Genomic DNA, 20,627 nt, shown 5'->3' with positions numbered 1-20,627 from the left:
ATTACATAACGTCATAACAGAAAATTTTTTCACAGCAGTGAATTTTTTAAAATATTTCACAAGTGAACCTCCATACATTTTGAATTATTTTTTAAGCTGTTATAATTGTAGGGGAATTAAAAAACACTAATAAAAAATAATCAGCTCCGTCATGAAAGTATATATATTTGATTAAACAAAAATAAAGAGGAAAACGACATTGTATAACGGTTATTATCATGAAAATGATAACAATTAAAGTACTTCAATAAAGTTAGCAGTAAAGTTTTATTGTTATTCAGTGATAGTACAGTTATATAACCGTAGGTAAGTCCCGAGATGTAGATGTAGAAGTGGAGAAGTAGGTCTAAATGATAACCCCAGGCTATTTCTCTTGACTTTTGTCTTTCTCATGATCACAACGCGATCGTCCCTTTGGGTACTGAACATTAAGAGCTCAAGTTTCGGCGAATAAATCCCACTCGTGCCTCGTTTCATCAACTTCACTTAACAATTTACGGGATAACTTCTGTAGCCGCGAGAAACTGGCGACTCTATAAAGTGATTTACGCTTTAAAAAGACAAAGGAAGTCACGAACAAGAAAAATAAAGTCGCGGGACCCGGAATCCCGATCTAAGTGTCTACTCAAGTCAAAACCCGTGAGAGATATTGTCATAATTGAAAACTTTTGCACTTACAACTTATTAACGCTGTTTCATGATACTCTGACAGTTCGTTGCGTTGTTATTTACGAAGTAATTGTGGAGAATTTTTATTTTCAATTATTACGCTGAAATATTAATTTCATTGGTCATTGAACTTTATTATTAATTTAAAAACTCAGTCAACAATAATTAATCGAAATTTTGATTAAAACTCTTATCATCAAATTTTTATTTTAATTTACCCGACAGTAAACAATCAAAAGAAATATTTGAGTGCTAAAAATTGAAATTTGTTATTCAGTCATTGAATGCCCGGTAAATAAATAAAGTATCTATTATACACTGAAATTGACATTAAAAAATTTTTTAGCAAGTGAATTTTGCTACGATCAAAATAAACTTTTTTTTTTTTATTGATTATAAAAAATGTCATTAATTATATAGATGTTCAAAATTTATTCTGCTACAGAATTCATTTTTTTAAATATTTAAAACGTGCAAACATAAAATATTTACAGAACTATAAAGTAAAAAAATTGATTTTTGATAATTTCAGTATCATATTTTATAACACTTCATTTGAAATAGTATCGCTTCAAATACACTAAAAAATAACTGTATCAATTCTGTAAGTTATGTATTACATTCTGTAATTTAATATAATCTACTCGAAGTTTACATTTTTTGGACTCACTTTCCAATATTATTACAAAGAACATTTTCTATTTGATTATTTTCAAGTATTTTATTGTTCAAGTAAATCGTTTTTCCTGCATAGTGATTGGCATTTTATTTTTTTTTTTATTTAAAATATAATAACAATCGCTATAAGTATTTTTTCATTAATTTGAAAGGTTCAAGCACTAGAATCCATGTATATGGGGACCCTTGATATCATGTGTATCGTGTGTGTTTATTCACAAAATTGATACGTATTGTAACGGTCGGACTATTCTGCGCTTGAACTACTTCAAACGTTCCGCATTTTTATAATTGTATACTGATCGTCATCTAGTTTTCCAACCTTGATCAAGTCAAAGTGAGTTCACAAACATCAAAAACAAAATAAAAAAAATTATATATCAAAAATGTTACTTATTTTTTTACTAAATAGTAAGATTGAATTTTTGAAAAATTGAACAACCTATTAAAAGAAAAAATTAAGTGGCATTTAGAAAAATATATAAAATAGACTCATAAAAATTTTTTTGTTATATCCTGATAGTAGCAATATCGTATCGTGCAGAGCAGAAAACTTTTTTTTCAGTGTAGCAAATATTTTGGAATAACTAATCGATTACTTAGAAAAAGTAAAATTGTTTGTTACTACAAGTTCTGTGATCTCATATTTTGTTATTTCAATAAAATCATATTTATAAATGATTTTGTTGCTTCAACAAATCGATTTGTTAATTCAACTGAACTGTTTTATTGATATAATATATACATTATTTATTATAACCTATGTGTTGTTATTATAACAGATAAATTCCATTTGGAATTATTATAACACTAGGAATAGTAATCTAATTAACGCACTAAATACTCGAACAAAATCTGCTGAAAAAACTATAACTTATTTAGGATATAATTAGGACAATGATTTACCAAAAGAAATACAGAGTCAGATAACAATACTGGCTTTTAAAAGACGAATGTTGATATTTGACATAAAATTTTCCCAGTGATAAGAGCGTTAATTAAAAACAATCGAATTAATAACTCAAAAACAGAATAAAGAATAAATTACCTTTATTAATACACCGATAATACGGTGTATAAACATAATTATATAGTAATTATTTTGTACAGGATGTTATCGTGCTTCAATAATGATTTTCAATGACGTAAGGATCAGGTTGACTATAAGCGGATAACAAGTAATTGCAAACTACGATCGGCAGCTCCATTCCGCTTCCGTTATCGAATTATCGTCCATTAGAGTTTCGCGCCATTGCTAATTGGTGGAGTTTCTCTTGCGTGGCTAGATGCCGATGGTCACATGTACCATTATATACATACACGCCTATAAATATACAGTGATAGATATACTGATACATTCAACATACAAACAAACGAATTCCGTTGACAGGTGGCTCTAATTTGAGATTCAGCAATCGCTCTGATGTTTTCCCTTCCTCTACTCGCGTCATTCCGACATTCGTTTTCGCTCCCGTTGCTCACCCATGCGAGTCAATTAACGCCTAATTTTTTAATCGAACCTCCATAACTAATATAAATCCCAGCAGCCGTTTTTTTTTCGAATAAATAAAACAATTATTTTGTTTTTAATTTAATAAAAAAAATCTCCTCACTAAATCAGTTAATTAAAAGAATTTAATAATTATAAAATCCCTTGAACTCTGAACTTTACCGACGTACGCATATTTTTCTTTGTTAACTTGCCGGCTTCTGTGATCGAATTGCCAATTATTAACTAGTGTGTACTCGTACTTATATGAGCATGAGTAAATTGAGTGAGCAAATTTTATGTGAAGTACATCAAGTTCCGTGCTTCGCGGAAATTCTCTTCTATCACAAGGTTGCCTTAGAGTATCAAACTATTATTAATTCTAGAGGTATATTGATATAGCATGTATCGATGAGGATTCCCGACATCTCCGAAGGTACATGCCAAAATTGTAGTGCTTAACTTTTAACAAGCACTGTTTGTCAAGTTTTGGTTTGCCATAACTATACGATACGGCGCTGAAACCCTTCATACACCTTATCCATTCTCTGAAGACAGGAGTGTTACCCAAGTAGAGCTTGTTAGAAGACATCACATCCTTGATATCATTACAGCAGTCTTCTTACGCTCAAACGCATCATGTTAATGTTCAATGTTGACGTATGACACTACAGTTAAGTATTAATATCGCCGTTATAACCTTGAGACAGATTGATCTCATAGTTTTCGAACCACTTAAATTGGCTTAATAATTTCTTCAGCACCTTTTTGGTTGTCAATTTTTTTTTGTCAATAACATGAAGATTTTTTTTTCAATATTTAATAACATATCTCGATATATAGTACAAATTATAGCAATTGAATTGATAGATTAAAATTTTCAGATGAAATAATTAATAACCTAGATGTTACTTTCTCAAAAGTCAATTATCTTGCAAACAGAACAGCTTTTGAAAATTCCCATTTTTTAATCCAATTAATTTTTCTATCTTTGTACATGATTATTGTGGAGAACCCTTTTAAAAATCTCGGCTCAATATTGTTTTTGTTCAATTGTAATTAGAATATTTGAGCTCGCAATTTCAGCGAATTTTTTGCTAGTTTATAAGACAGATTGTTTATTTTTTCTAAATATCAATTTAATTAACAAGTAACCTTTCAACAATGTAAATGAAAAGTGTAGTATTGATTGTGTGCTAAGATATCTCAAAATTTATGTTGATATTACATTTGTAAATTTGATTTTATTTCATGATAATTTATTTTAATTTTTTAATATTTATATGAATTTTCTATATTTTTGTTTAAGGTAAATCAGCTTAAAATTTCCATAAGTTCTGCACAAAAAATTTTTTTATACATAAATTTGTAGAATGTATTTATTAGAGAAACAATTATAAAATTTGATGCTTTGTTATTTATGAAATTTTTCTCTTCGCTGTATTGAACTGTAAGGTCTAATTTAGCGTAATTTTTTTTTTAAATTGACCTTAAGCAACTTTTGTCACAATCAAAAATAATATAGAGGTTTTTAATAAAATATCATTATATATAAACCTTTCATTTGGAAAAATAAACGCATGCAAAAACATTCATATTTCTTAGAAGTTTTATGAAAAAAAATTTTTTACGATTATAATTTTATAAAATAACTTTCAACGAGGTCTATAACTTACAAATTTTAATCACTGATAAATAATCAAGTATAATCCAATAAGCATCAATTAAATAAGAAAGTACTGCAAAAGGAATTATCTTTTATCTTTAAGAGAATATCATTAATTAGTAAAAAGAGAGAATGATGAGAATTTAATTTTTGTAAAGAGCTTAAAATGATTGTAATATTCATAAAAGAATTATACTAAATACCAAAAGTAAGGCAAGCTAAAATAAAATAAACGAGCAAATTTTAAAATTCTGCATTCCCGTGCTTATTCTCTTTTAATTAAATGAGATAATTTTCTCATTGGGAAGAAAAATAAAAAAAATGTTGACTTCTAAATAAGGAATAGCAAGCGAAATGAGTTGTTGGTTGATTTTGAGTTTTAGTAGCTTTCTTTAAAAGTTAACATTCACAGTCGCAGTTCAGTGCTCTGTCTCTTTACACCTTTAATCTGTAAGATGCCGAGAATAAGGAAGCCTTGAGAGAGCTGGGGCTGGAACAGAGTACAGAGTAAAGGAAAATGAACATCCAAAGAGGATGTACTGAAATAAAGTGAACTACAGAGCACTCATCCGTGGTATTTGGATAAATTTTTTTTTTTACGCATGAGTTATGAGTGATGTTCCCTTTGCTTTCGAAAATTCAATTATTTTTTAAAAATTAATCTAACGAAAAATATATACATTTTATTTAGTTATTTTATATTCGATTAGAGGCAGTAAATTTTTTTTTTTTAAAAGAGATATTATCTTTCATACATTATGTGACGAGGTTATACAATTTAAAGTAATAAAAGTGGTAAAAAAAATGAACTTTTTACTTTACTCGTTGACGAGTTTGTTAGAGGAAGATTAATTAATTAACTAGTAAGAATCACCTATTATTTTTAACTGAAAAGCTAATTATTTATTTAACTTCAAAGCAGACATTCAAACGAAGATAATGAGGCACGCTATGATTATTTAATGGCCATCACTATGAGTAATGAATTTGTGAAAATTTAATTGCCTAATTTAATGAATAAAGTTCATTTCAGAATGTTGCTCTGCAGAGCGACGTTCTGTTTCTTCTATTTTTTTTTGCTAATTATTTAAATAGTTTGTTATTTATTTACGCTGAGGATTCGGGGCGAAAAAATCATAAAGATACTTTTCGTGTAGAGAATTAAATTTTAGGTTTATTACTTTATTTAAATCCTGTGGAAGTACTTGTTTTCATTTAAAAGGATTCATCTTCTATATTATATTGCGTACATAAAATCAAAAGGAATACAATTTTCTCAACAGAGCTATTTTCAATTTATTTAATTATCACAAATCGGACTTCGTACTATGATTGATTCGTGTACAGTGATCATAGTTTAAAAACATTTAGTATGAATCGACAGTATTAGAAAATAGTATATTATATACCTAGGGCAGTAAAGTGAGAAATGTCTCAGATCACATGTAATTGTTAGCTGAAGCGAAACCGAGGTCAATAAACATGCGATCGGGAGCTTTCTTATTTACTGCACGGAAAAAAGAAAACTCGAAAACTTACAGTATAAAATGTAAAATCGGTCCCGTCGTAATCAAAACTAGAAAAATTACAGTTTTAAATAACGTTTTTCTGAATTCAATTTTATAATCTAATATTCAGAGCTTTTAATGTAAATATTACATTCTACAATGTAATTCTTCGAAAATCTGTAATAATTCCATTTGCAATTGTAATTTTTCCAGTTTTCACCACGAAGCGCCAGGTTGCATCATATACTTTAATTTTTCGAGATTTTCTTTTTTCCGTGTGCCCAAGGTGTGTAAATAAATATATAAATATACTATATAGCACATTCTGTTACGTATTTTATATTAATTAAATTTTTATATTCCTAAAAAACTTGAGCTTATTATTAAAAAAATTAACCAACACACAGAAGATTATTTTAATGTAATTTACGATTTTTAAGTAATTTTATTGTGTTTATAACGAAAGATACAACGTAATGACAAAAATAAAAAAATTTGACAAATATTTTATAATTTAAAAAAAAATTTGAAAGTTGATAAATTTTAAATAGAAAAATAGTTTTCTTTGATAGATGGGAAAAAATATATGTTTTTTCGCTCTTAAACGTTATTTGACCTCGATAACAATGGGAACACTACCGCAGGAGGTTTATTGCAATAGCGATTGAGCTTAAGCAATTAAATTTTCATTTCGGAATTTGAAATAGAAGTTTGAAACACTTTATTTTTAGTTTTATTACATAATTTTTTTTTATTTTCGAGTATGTACTGCATTTTTTGCAGATTATTCACATCGGAGATGTCCTTACTAAGAAATAAGGTCAATGACTGGAGCATTTTCATAAAAAAAACACTTTTTTCTGTATCTCGTATCATGAAGTAGAGCTTTTTGTAAAATATAATTAATTTATGTAATGTCATGCAACGCAATTGAATTAAAATGAATAATATTAAATTGTAATAAACACAATGAGACATATTAGACGTTGGTGGTCATACAAGTTCGATAACGTCATTTGCACCTGGATTAAGGCAAATGACATGTTGCCATGCATGCACGAGAGTGTGATGTCCTGTTCATCCGGTTCAGTGGCACGCGGTTCGGGATGACGAAGCCTAAGCGTTTCCGCTGGTAGCACATGTAACCACGAGTATAATTCATATGGATGTATAATACCGTAGATTATGTCGCGTTGTACGACCTGAGTAGTTTAAGTTTTAATCCGCTGTTAGCCAGCTAGTATATAATATATAATACGCAGCGTTTCTATGTACTGCTGCTCTGCGTTCTCGCTACTTTCCACAGCCTCCATCCTTCTTCTTGACATACATATGCATATATACTTACATACATATATCACTATCACCACCCTCACCCTCTAACCCTCTTTGAGTAGTAGCAAGCACCAGTACGTAAACCACCATCCCGACTCACTGGTTTCTCCATGTGCCATGTGAGAAATGTCACAAGAGCGTATAATGTACGCTTTCATTCCAAATGGAGTGGCTCCAGCCTCAAGTAGTCATGCCACGTACGCCTAACTCTATCTTTTTTTTATTCGCCTTTTTTGTGCAAACGTTCGCGAGACTGCTCTCCAGACTAATTACATATTTAAAATCATCTAGAAATAATTTTTTAACTTATAATTTCAAGATTTTTATGTTTTAACCTAATTTATGTTATTTATTTTGTTATTTTTTTTTCTTTACTAACTAAGCCTCTTTTTTTCCTTTTACTTCAACTCAAAGTTAAGTTAATTAATATTTTTTTTAATCTATACGTTCTTATTGAATAATAATTACATCTTATACCTTGTCAATAAGTTTGTCATTGTTATGTCCGAAATAATAATAAGTAAATTTTATATAGCGTAGTTCCGAGAGATAAAGAGGCTCGAACACAACACGTTGATTTTTCCTCACAGAAATCTGCAAGGACTTTATATTTTTGTGAATTCGCGAACACAACCCGAATGGGCTCTTGTGTTGTCGACAGAAAAAATGATGTAAATTTGAAGGGAATTGGGCACTTACACTAATAAAATTAAAACAATCAATAATTCGGGTTTTCACTGTTATATTGTACTTAATAAACAATTTTACTTAGTTCTAGTTTAACAAAATAAAGAGTTCGGAACCGAAGTAGCGACTCCGGCAAACAATCACTATGTTCACCGTTAAAATATAAACTATGAATTTTGATAAGGAACCGTATCACTCAATAAAACGGGGCTTTTGATGCAAACTCAAAATGCACTCTGACGTGTAAGGAGAAAATACAATTTAGAAAATCAAAAAGGGGTAATTAGGAGAAAAATTATGCTTAAAGCCGATACGTGTAGAGGTATCGGACCCACTCGGGTTCAACAAGAATAACTGCTTCTTGCTTCAATAATAATTTGAACTAAACGCCGGTCCGCTGTTTCTCAGGGTTTTTAAAGACTTGGTAAATCGCGACTCCGGAAGGGAGTCTGATTTTCTGATTGGTCAGAAAAGTAAATTTTAGTAAGACGTGGCGGCGTCTAAACCGCGTAGCGTCTATAATGAGTGAAGCGGTTCCAAATTTTGCAAGCACTGCACTTTGCAGCGCGAAAAAGGAGACCCTAGCTTATATCATGCAACGCTAGATATAACATCATCCAGAAAAAAAAAATTCTTGCCTCGAAAATGAATTTTTTTAGCTCAAGAAAATATCAATTTAAGGTAAGCGGCATGGCGACCGAGTGGGTTGAGACATTAGTCCGTTCGTATATCATATCGTGAGGCGAAGGTGCGAACCCCGATAGTTGTTAGAATAGTTCCAACACCAACCGCCGGGGTCGCTTTAGTAGCCGAACTGTACTGGCATAGGTTTTCTCTGTGGTTTTCCCATGTCACTATTCCAATAGCCTATAGGTAGAAGTGAGGAATAGGGCGAATGCAGTGCAGAAAGCACCAGTTGGCCCACGGTCTCAGTGATAATAAAGTTTAAAGAATATATTGGAAAGTTGAAGCAAGAATATGTTGAAAAGTTGAAAGAATATGTTGAATGAACGATTGATAAATAAAAAGTGGAGATAGAAGAAGAGCGGGGATATGCTGAGACAATCAGCCTTGTAAAAACCAAAAACTATATACAAGTAAAACTCATAATAATAATAATAATAATAATAATAATAATATCAATATAAGGAAGACTCAAAATTTTTTTAACAAAGTCAAATTTTCTTGAGCCAAGTAAATTTCTTCTTCCTCTAAAATAACTTTGGTTTTCTTTAAAATTTTCTTGGTACAAGAAATTCTTTTTTTTTTATACATGTTTCTATTCAATAAATGAAAAAGTGAATTTTTCCATAAAACAATTTAGAAAATTGTATCATTATCAAAAATAACATGAAAAAATTTTTCAGTTTCTTTATGTTTAAAATAAAACAGTCATATAAATTATGCTCCTTATAAAATGTTCATTTGATGATAAAATATTTATTAATAAAAAAGAAAAATTAACTAATTTAATAAAGTAAAAAATGTAAAAAGTGAGTTTTAATAAATATTAAATTTTCAGAGTCAAACTACAAAATAAAGAGTAATTAAAGTTAGTACTCAAGAGCAACGTTGTATCGTGCATATTTCATCGCTGACTCGACGTGTAAGCGCATAATTTTCCGTCCGTCTCATTGGCGAAAATTCTTACCGTGAATATATAGTTATATAATCTCAATAGTGATAATACCAAAAATAAATATAAACAAATAAATAATAATAGTTATAAAATGTACAGCGAGAACTAAAGGATTAATTTGTACAATATTTAATAGCTCCCGAACGAAGAAGAATACGGAAGAAGCGAAGAATAATGAGGGTAAAATAATTTAAGTAGATGTCTAGTTGTGAGTTTGTGTATGTTTGATTCATAAATGTGCTCAAAGTTAACTCTTTTTGGTGTAGAACATAGGATAGTGGACAATCCGAGTGAGTTGGGTTTCATAATGGATATGATAGCTTTGCAAATCCTAGCGTAATCCGTTCTTTACGCTTCGCTACCTCTCGGTAATATGTACACTCGAAAATTCTAATTATACTATTACTGTATTTACCGCATGCAGGTAACACATCCACTCATATATATTCTCAAAAATATACACACATATATTTATACGCTCGTAAACAATCCACTTTATAATAATAATAATATAGTAATTACAATTTATAATTAATAGTAATAATTGATGAAACTAATGATAAATATTAAACACTCATTATCGTGATCAAAAATTTATAAAGCAACGCAAAGGTTTGAATAATTGATCTACATTTCATTATGTTGTAATTATTACAGAACATAATTACTGACCTTTCGATCGCCGATCGATGAGAATAGATTGACCGTCCTCACGTCGCCACATCATTGTTGGTTCTGGATAGCCCTCGGCTTTGCATGTCAGTGTTATATTTTGATGCTCTTTCACTGCTACTGTACTTTCCGATGACATTGAGTCGACGATATTCGGTGGCACTAGATATTGAATAAATTATTATTGACATAAACTTCAATTCATAATAATTGATTTATCACTTTTATTTTTTTCAATAAATCATCGATTTCAATGGAATTTGATAATAACGTTTTAATGTATCAAATTATGCTTCAATTTAATTCCTCTTAATCAAATATTTAAAATGAAATACATTCACTTTCAATACCATATTTACTCATCAATTTTTTAATTAATATTTATCAGAATTGAGTATAGCATTCTATAAACAAAAGTTACTATTCATTAAATTTCCGACGAAATCAATAAAAGTTTATTTGTTTATTTATTAGCTCAGAATTTTAGTTGTAATTAGTTTTATTATTTCATTAAAGTTGAATAAATCAGTAAAATAAATTTTGTCATCGAGTTCTAAACTTCTAAAATTTGAATTTTCGGGTTTATTGAACCGTAATTTAATTTTCCACTAAATTTTGTCATGTAACAGTTATTGTGTCGCGGTTATTTTGTTCACGGATGACGAAACATAACACCGTGCATAATGACCATGTTATTTGGTGACCACCGTTATATACTATGTGAACTTTTGAAAATTAATTTTTATAATTTTAACTTTTAAATTATCCTTTTTAAAGTACTCTAAATGTTTTGAAATTTTAATCCAAATATAAAGCGGTCTTTACGCTTTTTGATATAAAATATGCAAGAGAGCTCACTATGTGTAATTTACTATAATAGTTTATTAATATAGTTTACTATGAATAGTGTGTTATGATTATTATAGTGAATTGAATGATTATGTAAGCCCAAATCATCAGATTTTATTTTTTTGGTTATAAAATATAAAAAAGTTATTTTATTCCATGGATTTAGTAGTACTAACCACAATTATGTGAAAATTTTAATTTTGTATGCAGTGACCAAAAAAAAATGTTTATTAGAGCTTTGAATTTGTCAGGGTAAAAAAATTCAGCTTTCAAAAAAGCTATTCGGCAACCGAAGTAGAAGTAGATTTCATAATGAATAAAAAAAAATAATAGGATTGTATACAAGAAAAAATTTTTTTTTCATAATTGGAAGAGCGGAATAGGACTTTACTTTAAGACTACACGTATGATATGGTACTCAGATTGAAGCTTATTTAGAGATTTCAGATGCAATTTACAGAAATTCAATTCAAAAAAGCAAGCAGAATCAACAAAAAAAAAGTTGAAAATGTTTATTTTTTACCTAGTTATGGCCCAAAATGGGGTTGACCCTACTTGTAAATAATTACCATGGTTATAATTTACGTATAAACTTACCAACGACTTGAAGGTACCCAACTTGACTGATCATCGGGACAGTATTAACTTGACACATGTAATAGCCCCGGTCATTTTGCTGAACATTTTGTATGCGCAAAAACCACGTTTTCTGTTTGTCATAAGAGACCGAAAATCTCGGAATCTTGACAACGACGTGGGTGTGAATAGTAAGAAGCATTTGTCGACCTACGTGCAGCCACGCCACCTTAAACAATGCAATCATAATTATAAGTTATAAGTTTATAACTGATAACAGAATTATAAAGTCGGACATTGGGTACAAAGTTTTCTGTGGCTGTAGCTTGGAAGTAGAAAGTCTAATGAAGCTAATAAGAATTGTAAATTAGTGGAGTAATTGTAAAAAATGATATATTAATGATGCATAATATCAAATCGATATTTTTTATCAGACTCGGCAGACAAGTTTTTGGGTGATTAATTAATGTTTTAAAGTTAGTGAACTTCTAGCCGAGGTGTCGCGTAATTTACCCTTGAGTCGAATGCTATTATATGTATGCCGGTATTTTACTCTATGCTAGTTTAAACTTTGTTTAGCAAGTTATAATCGAGCTTATTCAACGACAAAGCTCATCCTTGAAAATTTATACAATATATGTGGCTTATTCGCTTGAGACATCTATCATAAGGGATATATTCACTTATGATTTAATTATATTACCTGTCATTTAAATTTAGTAACATTCTATTTAGTAGCATTCTATATGATGAATATAATATATTATTAATTATTTACAATTTCTATAGCTTACTAGTTTTCAAGTTTGGATGAGATTACATTGATCTAATATAATAAAATAAATCGTTTTGACTGATGGTGATAATGAAAATTTTTTATTTACAGTACTTGACCGACATATTACTTGATAGAATTAATTGGTATGAAAACCAATTTACTACATAAAGGTTATTGTTGTATTATTTAAAGAGACGTACAATACCTTACAAACTATTTAATTGAATATATATTTGTTATTAAATTACTTTATAATGATCATTTGGGTCAGAAAATACTATTTGAACGAAACAGACGTTAGCCACCAAAAAAATTTTTTTTTGTCATTTTTTTCATTCAAATTTACTGACGAGTCGATGCAAAATTGAGAAAATTAATTTTTCATTTTTGTGAAGATGATGCTACGATAATGGATAAAAATCGTATTCCTTTAGTTTTTTCAAAATTTTGAATGCTCGGGGCGAAAAAACTACTGAATGGATCGATCTGAAATTTTACAGGGTTTTCAGGGATACATTGAGGTGTAAAAATTCCTGAAATGTCTAGCTTTCCCGTCGATATTTATTGAGATACAGTCGATTAACCAAAATAAGGGAAAAAGGCACTTTTTCCAACCGGTATCATACATCGATAAATTTTTTTTTTGAATTTTTTCATACGATTTTATTGGAAATTTCTTCCAGTTTCCAAAACTGTCCTTTTTTTATCGTTCGATTTTTGGTTGCAGAGATATTGATGGTTAAAGACAAGCGTCTTTTCTTGTTCGATCTCGGATATCTCTGCAACAAATGGTCGTATCAAGTTAAATAAAAAATGAAATTGAAGCTGAATAAACAGGCTATCTATTCCATAAGGTCGCTTTGTCTGAAAAAAATTTTTCCGAGCCCGTAGAGCAAAAAAAAAATAAAAAATTTGGAAAATTTTTTTTTTGCTCTATTTTTTCGGATCATATTAAAACCGTAATTACTAAAAAATGTTGACCTCTAGATCTGGAAACTAGAGACTTGGAGTTTCAAAATACATTTTTTTCGGCGATACGATCATTTTTCGCTGAAATACAGCCCGTCGAAAATTGAAGACCTGAAGAAAATTGATCGTTAAAAATAACATTTTAGTTTGTAATCATTATAACAATTTAAAAAAAAAATAAACTTATACATTTTTCGTCCGGTTTTCAAAATTCAATAAATATTTTTCAAAAGTACATGATTTAAAATTCAACATTCTTGAGCCCCGCGTTGTTAATTAAATTCAAATTTAATTTCAATTAAAAAAAAATCACCATGTAATTTCCATCAAAATGTTAATTTCTATCAGAAAGTTAGTGAATTAATAAACAACATTATAAAATAATTTTTAAAACACGAAGTGACCGCATCAATTGATGCTTACTGATCTATAAAAAAGTTCATACAGCCAGAGAAAGTTGACACATCGATTTAAAACGAATGAAAAGTTGATTGCCAAAAATTCCTCGCATATAAAAAAATAGTTGAAATAAAGTGGATGTGAAGCATGATTGACTCATGCGTTTCCACAAAATTCGGAAGTTGTTCTAGTGAGAATATTCCTTGCTCGATTGAAATATTTGGCAGCTATTCAAAGGCCAAATTCTCTATACTTTACCTCCAAGCTTGTTTGCCATTGTGTAAAAGAGATTGTTACATATAGCTTTTATTCCTGGTTTTATCATCGTCGTCATTGTTATTTTTATTGCACAAAATGAACTAGAAAAATTTTATATTGTTACATCAAGAGGAAATAAATTAATTTTTATTTAATAGAGAATTCCATTTACAATTATATAACATCACACAGTAATTCAAATTCATCCGCATGAAATATTCGATTCCACTGTTCTAACAGCATCAATTACTCAGTTTCATTTACTAATTAAGTAATTAACGAGGTACCGGAGCATAACAATAAAATTTTCCTTTAAGCTACTCGTTGTGCAAACATAACCATTAAATTTAGCAAACACTCGATAGAATAATTTTCACATTTGAAAACTTTTTCCTTGCGTACTATTATTATTGTCATTGTTATTATGATTTTTTTCACAAACTTGTTCATTTATCTACTACAATATTTTACTTTTAAATTGCATGATGTAATCTCAAATTTTTTATTAATTTTAACAGGAACAGTTCAATCAATTTGGTTTTTTTTTTATAATAAAAATAAAAAACAATAATTATCTACATAATTGAGGGAACAATAAAAATGTTGTTTTTGGTGTATTTATATGATGAAATGGACTTTTTTTCAGTAAACCTTCAGAGTAAATACCTCTGAACAGAACTTTAGAGTACTCACGGGGTCAAACTGACCCCACTTGACTTGCGAAGAATTATACACAGAAAGAAAAATTTTTTGACTGGAGAGCAAAATTCTTGGCTCAAAAAATTTTCGGATGCCTAAAGGAAGACCGAAGTTGTGTTGGCAGAAGTAAAAATTTTTCTCGAAATTCTATTCTTGGTGGATGTAATTTTTTCTTAATTCAAATAATTTTAAATACTTGATACAATAAATTTTTATATTTGATCAAGATTTTTAGATACTTTAGAAAAGCAGTGGTACCTATTTCAGCTGAGAAAAAAATTTTCTCACTTTGAGAAAATTTTTCTCTTAAATATCTGATACTCAATATATATTATTTTAGCGGGCAATTATACACATTAAATGAAAAAAAAAAAAAAAATGATTCAATATTATTTGATCTCCCCACTAGACATGTTAATCAATAAAAATATTAATAAAAATTTATTTCTATCGAGATATTTAATTTTTTGGAGCAAGAGAGAAATTTTCTCAAGACAAGAAAATTTATTTCTATCAAGAACTAAATTTTTTTAAGCAAGAAGCTGAATTTTCTCAAAATAAGAAGATTTTCTTGGCTTAAATAAATTTTCTTGGATCAAGATACGTATTTTTTTAAGCAAGAGAATTAATTTTGATTGAATAAGTGAAATTTCTTGTTTCAAAAAAAAATTTTCTTTTCGCTCAAGAAAATAATTATGAAGAGAAATATTCCCTTGAATCGTGAACCTTTTTTTCTGTGTATGCATTTTATCGAAATTCAGCTTATTACATTTTTGGTCGGTAAAACAATGCTCTTTTGAATACAATTATTGATATTCTGAATTAAATAGTTTGTAATGTTGAAAAAATTAATTAAAAACCAACCTATTTTCGAGAAATTTTTAGGATAAAAAAAATTCGGGGGTCAAAATGATTCCAAGTGTATTCCAAGGGTTATCATTTGAAAAGTTTTAATTCTAATATGTACCTTTCTAAAATTTTAGATATATAGTTAATTTATTATGATCAGTTTTCGAACCAGTTATAAATAGATTCAACTTTGGAGCTAAATAAAATTTCATCATTTATGTATTTTGTTTTGTACTTGTGAATATCGTTTCGTTAAATATCCTAAAAATAAAAATTCATGAGAATTTAAAGTAAGTCAATAATTGAAACTCGAAAAAAACTGTGTATTGTGATTAAAAATACCGAAAACCCAGTAAGCCAACTATTTATTATTAATGATTGAAAACTTTTATAGTTGCAGCATACGTTAAGAACAAAATATAAATTAAAGCATAAATTATTCATGATTCAGGATTAATTTCAAATTCAATGTATCAATATTTATACGATGTCAGTGTAGCGATCATAATCATGATTAGGAAGACCTTAATCTGCAAAGCACATCCAGACTTACTTAATTTTCGTTTGATAGAAAAGAGAGGATACATATAAAGCTAACTTTCCATTAGATTTCCCAGCTAATTGAGTTCTGTACAGAGTTAGTTTAAATTAGTATGGTTTCTTTAGAATGCCTCAACCCCGTTTTTGACGTATGATAGAGTATGGGTTTCTTTGTGTCGTAATTGAAACCCCAAACTGCTCACGAAATCCTTGACAAAATTTTATTTAATTGCAAACAATTAATTGACTTCATTTTTTAAATTAAATTTTTATGGTTTTACTTTAATAATATCCACATAATTGAATTACTCGCTCTGGAAGGAAATTCACTTCGAAGTGAAGTTAATTTTTATTATTAATAGAATCCATTTTGCCAAGTGATCGATTTTTTTTGTTGAATAAAAATAAAAAAATAGTCGTTACTCGTTTAGAAATGATGAAATGCGTTCTTAGAGATTTTTAAAATTAATTTAACTTTTTTGAATTGCAATCAACATTTGAATTTTTCTTAAGTTGATCGCAAAAAATATTTTTGGAAATTTGAATTGAAATTTTTTTGCATACCGAAAAAAAAAATTTGTCACATCAAACTTGTTTCAGCTAAATGAAAATATATCTTGTACGCGGAAAAAAGTAAACTGTAATGGTAAATTTTAAACGCAGCGCTAAAAATGAAACTAAGATTATTGACTCGATTGGACTGCTAAAATACATATTTTTAAACTAGAATTTTTACTGTTTCAAATGTTAAATTCTCCCAAAATGAGACCCTCTTCTCCTCACCTGAGTTACTCTTCTCCTCATAGTATGGACTATATATTGAAACGGCAATTTTTACTGTTTGAAACTGTAATTTTTTAAGATGAGAACGTAGTTATTTACTGTAGTGACACCTACTTGTCACTTATTTTCGACATTAAATTAAATTTTCTATATTAAGTTCTGTAACATTTATATTTTTGCCACCCCGATGTCCGCTTTACTGTTTGAAACTATAAAAATTAATCGAAATCCGAGTGAATATTACAGTTTACTTTTTTCAGTATATTTATCAGAGTCACGAAATTTAAAATAAATAATTTATTAAATTTTTCAAAACTTCACAACGATAATAATTTGTTATTAAATTTGCATTTTACTGACATTATGTAAATGCTAAATAAATAAAAAATTTATTGACAATGTGGTAATGAGTTAGTCGATATTATAAAAAAGTGACGATAATTTAAGCGTCTTAGAGTATATATCCAAGTTGAGCAACTTTTTATATGAATAATGGATAGATGTGACTCTTGTGTCCTATAATGATGGTAAACTTTTAAGTTAAACGTCTATTTAGTATTTTATAAAAGTGCATACTGCATAAATAGAAAAAAAATATGTGTAAAATAAAAACCACTAATTTTAATACTTAGTCGAAGAACATTTCGCAATTTCTGATCTAATTACAATTATTTTAATAATTATTTCCAATACAATGTAAAGAACATAAAAGAGTACCATTAATTTTTACTGAATAGTTAACCTGTAAAAAATAAGAAACGTGAAAAATCACTAAGATGAATAATAATTTTTCACTACTTTAATATTAAAAACTAATATTAGTACCAGTATTATCTACCGAATTTCAAACAGCGCTTTCATCGCTCTAAACTTATCTGCTGTGTAAAAAATTACACATGTCAGAGATCAGATTTTGCTGAATTACAGTTAATTATATTACATTTTTATGCAATCATAATTCTAATAAAATTTAGAATAATAGCTTAATATTAAGATAATAGCTTAACTGGAAGAGTTTTTGGCTCTTATCTAAAAAGTTTTGGGTTTGATTCCTGATCCAGGTTGCCCAAATTATTTTCTCGATTATTAAAAATTCTCACTGTGTAGGACTTTCTTTCCTTTCTATTCCTTTACTCATATTTTCCCGAAAATTGCCATTAAAAATGGCTATTGAAAAATAATAACAACAATACTTAATTACGTCACTTTATGTAATTGGTGTTTGCTGAAAAATAATTGAATTGCTTTAAAATTTTAATTGCTTTTTTCTAACATGAAAATAAAAATTTTATTCCTTATTAGAAATTTAAAACTCAGAAATTCGATTGTTTAAAATCAAAAATGTGTTTTAACTTCGAAGGCCGATATTTTGATGTCTAATTATGTTATTAAACTGTACTAAGACTTGAAAATCGGAACTGAATCGCCAACAGATTGTAAATTTTGACAAAATGAATTTTTTATTATCATCGAAAGAGAATGGTGAGTCTTAATCCTAATAGTCAAATTTTCACAGTGTTTAATAAAATTTGATGCAATTAGTTAAATATTATTTGAAAAAATGTGCTATAATGATGTTTTCTAATTTAAAGGAAATTTTTTTGTGTGTATTTAATAGTTAAATATTAGTATGGACGTCATTTTTTAAATCGTGAACAACAAAAATGAAGAGACAAAGCAGAGAATGATATAATAGACACTAGGGATTTTTTTACAGTCGGAATTCCACTGAATTGTTCTCATGTCGTTGGTTTGCACTATTGAACAAAACTGGTACGCATTATCCATTCGATACGTCTGTGTCGCCTTCATCCAATATCAACATATAGGTATATACATACATTCATATGTATATAGATGCTACGGAATAGGATAGAAACGATAGGAACGAACAACATCAGCGTGGGTGATGCCGGTGATGCGTTTCCAATAGTCCATTGCACAATGCCGAGCAAGGGATTCTCTCCACGAGTAGAGTAGAGGTAACGACCTCCGCGATCGACATAACTCGACCATGTGGAAGAACGGATTATATTATTCTTTTCTCAAGGGTGGCTGAGGTAAAAAGATAAAGAAAATTCGCTTTCACCTTAAAATTATCTCAAGTTTTTTAATGATACCTTTACCTAATATTCTATATCAGCGTTTTTATATCATTCCAACCTCAGAATCTTTTTTCTTTATCTTTGATTTTGTTAAAAGCCAATGAAGGTATTAATTGAAGGTAAGCATTTCGCGTTTTATTTTCATTCTTTTTTTAACTGTTAGTTATGGCAATCAATGATTATCAAGAATTAGGAGTTTTACTGAGAGACGAATTATCTTGAAATAAGAAGAAATTTTCTTGGCTTAAAAAAATTTAACTTCGTTCAAGAAATTTTAATTTAATTCACGAAATTTTCAATCTTTTTTAAGATTTTCTTCATTTAAGAAAATTTATGCTTGACTCAAGACTTTCTTTCTTTCTAAGTGTAATAATATACCCACGATAAGTTCGTCATTATAAATGGTATTGCTTAAAAATGAAAATAAAAAAATGAAATATTAGCAATATACAACTCAAGCGTGACTATGAACAGGTTAGACCTTGTCTTATAATTACTTACCTAGTAATTGAAATAATTATATGGGATTTTTTTTTCGGATTATATCCAGTGTAATCTTACGCAGTATAACCAGAAATTATAGGGTAAAATCGGAGATTACACTGAGTATAATCCAAAAATCATTTAGTATAATCTAGATTATGTTAGCTATTATCTGAAATTTTTTTCCACCACAAATAGCACTGAGTATAATACAGAAGGATATCCAGTGTCATTTTGTTCTTTTCGTGTACTCGAATAAAATGTTTCTAGGTTTATCGATTAAAAAGCTGAAATAAACGCAATACTATAAAGTTTGGAAAATCCAATAGTGTACCTCTCATAGTAATGCTCATTTAACCCTCAGAGTACATACCTCCGAATAAAACTTTAGAGTACATACGAGGTCAAACTGACCCCACTTGACTTTCGAAGAATTGTATCTTAGAAACTATGCATTTTATTGGAATTCAGGTCATTACATTTTTGGTAGATAAAACAATGCTCTTTTGAATACAATCATGATTATTCTGAATTAAATATTTTTTAATGTTGAAAAAATTAATTAAAAACAAATCTATTTTTGAGAAATGTTTTAGGATAAAAATAATTCTGGGGCCAAAATGATCCCGAGTGTACTCCGAGGGTTAATTTGTAAGAAAAAGAATAAATTGGTTTATTTTTTATTAAAATTAAGCAGAGAAAAGAAAAAAAACTGGCCCATAATAAACATCACTTACGTCTCATTGTCTAATAAGTGAAATATGAATACAATGAAGACATTTAAAGTTCAGAAAATTTTTCGACTTTGACTAATTGAAAATACAGCTTCGCGTTATGAGGTTGTTAAAAAATTAAAAATTTGTTGTTTTCTCCCAGATTTTCATTAATTTTAAATTTTCATATACTGATGAGCATATTAAGAACAAAAATGTATACAACAATTTGTAGCTTGGAGAAAACAATTGTTTGTAAATTTATTTATATTCAATTTTTTTC

At 28.6% G+C, this 20,627-nt stretch overlaps 1 protein-coding gene across 9 annotated transcripts in view; it reads right to left on the bottom strand.

Moving 5' to 3' along the window:
• Positions 1-20,627, bottom strand: part of LOC141527017 (lachesin) — a 294,984-nt gene that overhangs the window by 49,105 nt on the left and 225,252 nt on the right. For all 9 annotated transcript variants that reach the window (XR_012479120.1, XM_074242235.1, XM_074242237.1 and 6 more), the window contains 2 exons: positions 11,790-11,997; positions 10,344-10,505 (listed from right to left, as the gene is read on the bottom strand). Coding sequence is in view for 8 of the 9 variants with exons in the window: in XM_074242235.1 (XP_074098336.1) it covers positions 10,344-10,505; positions 11,790-11,997 (370 nt within the window). In the remaining variant the exon portion in view is untranslated. The remainder of the gene's footprint in view (positions 1-10,343; positions 10,506-11,789; positions 11,998-20,627) is intronic.

The sequence above is a fragment of the Cotesia typhae genome, unplaced genomic scaffold (assembly GCF_013202065.1).
Source record: "Cotesia typhae breed Kobodo isofemale line unplaced genomic scaffold, CoteBio_Ctyphae contig_4, whole genome shotgun sequence".
In the NCBI taxonomy this organism is placed as follows: Eukaryota; Metazoa; Arthropoda; class Insecta; order Hymenoptera; family Braconidae; genus Cotesia; species Cotesia typhae.
Note: the sequence above shows the minus strand (reverse complement) of the source record. Positions and strands in the feature narration are given on the sequence as shown.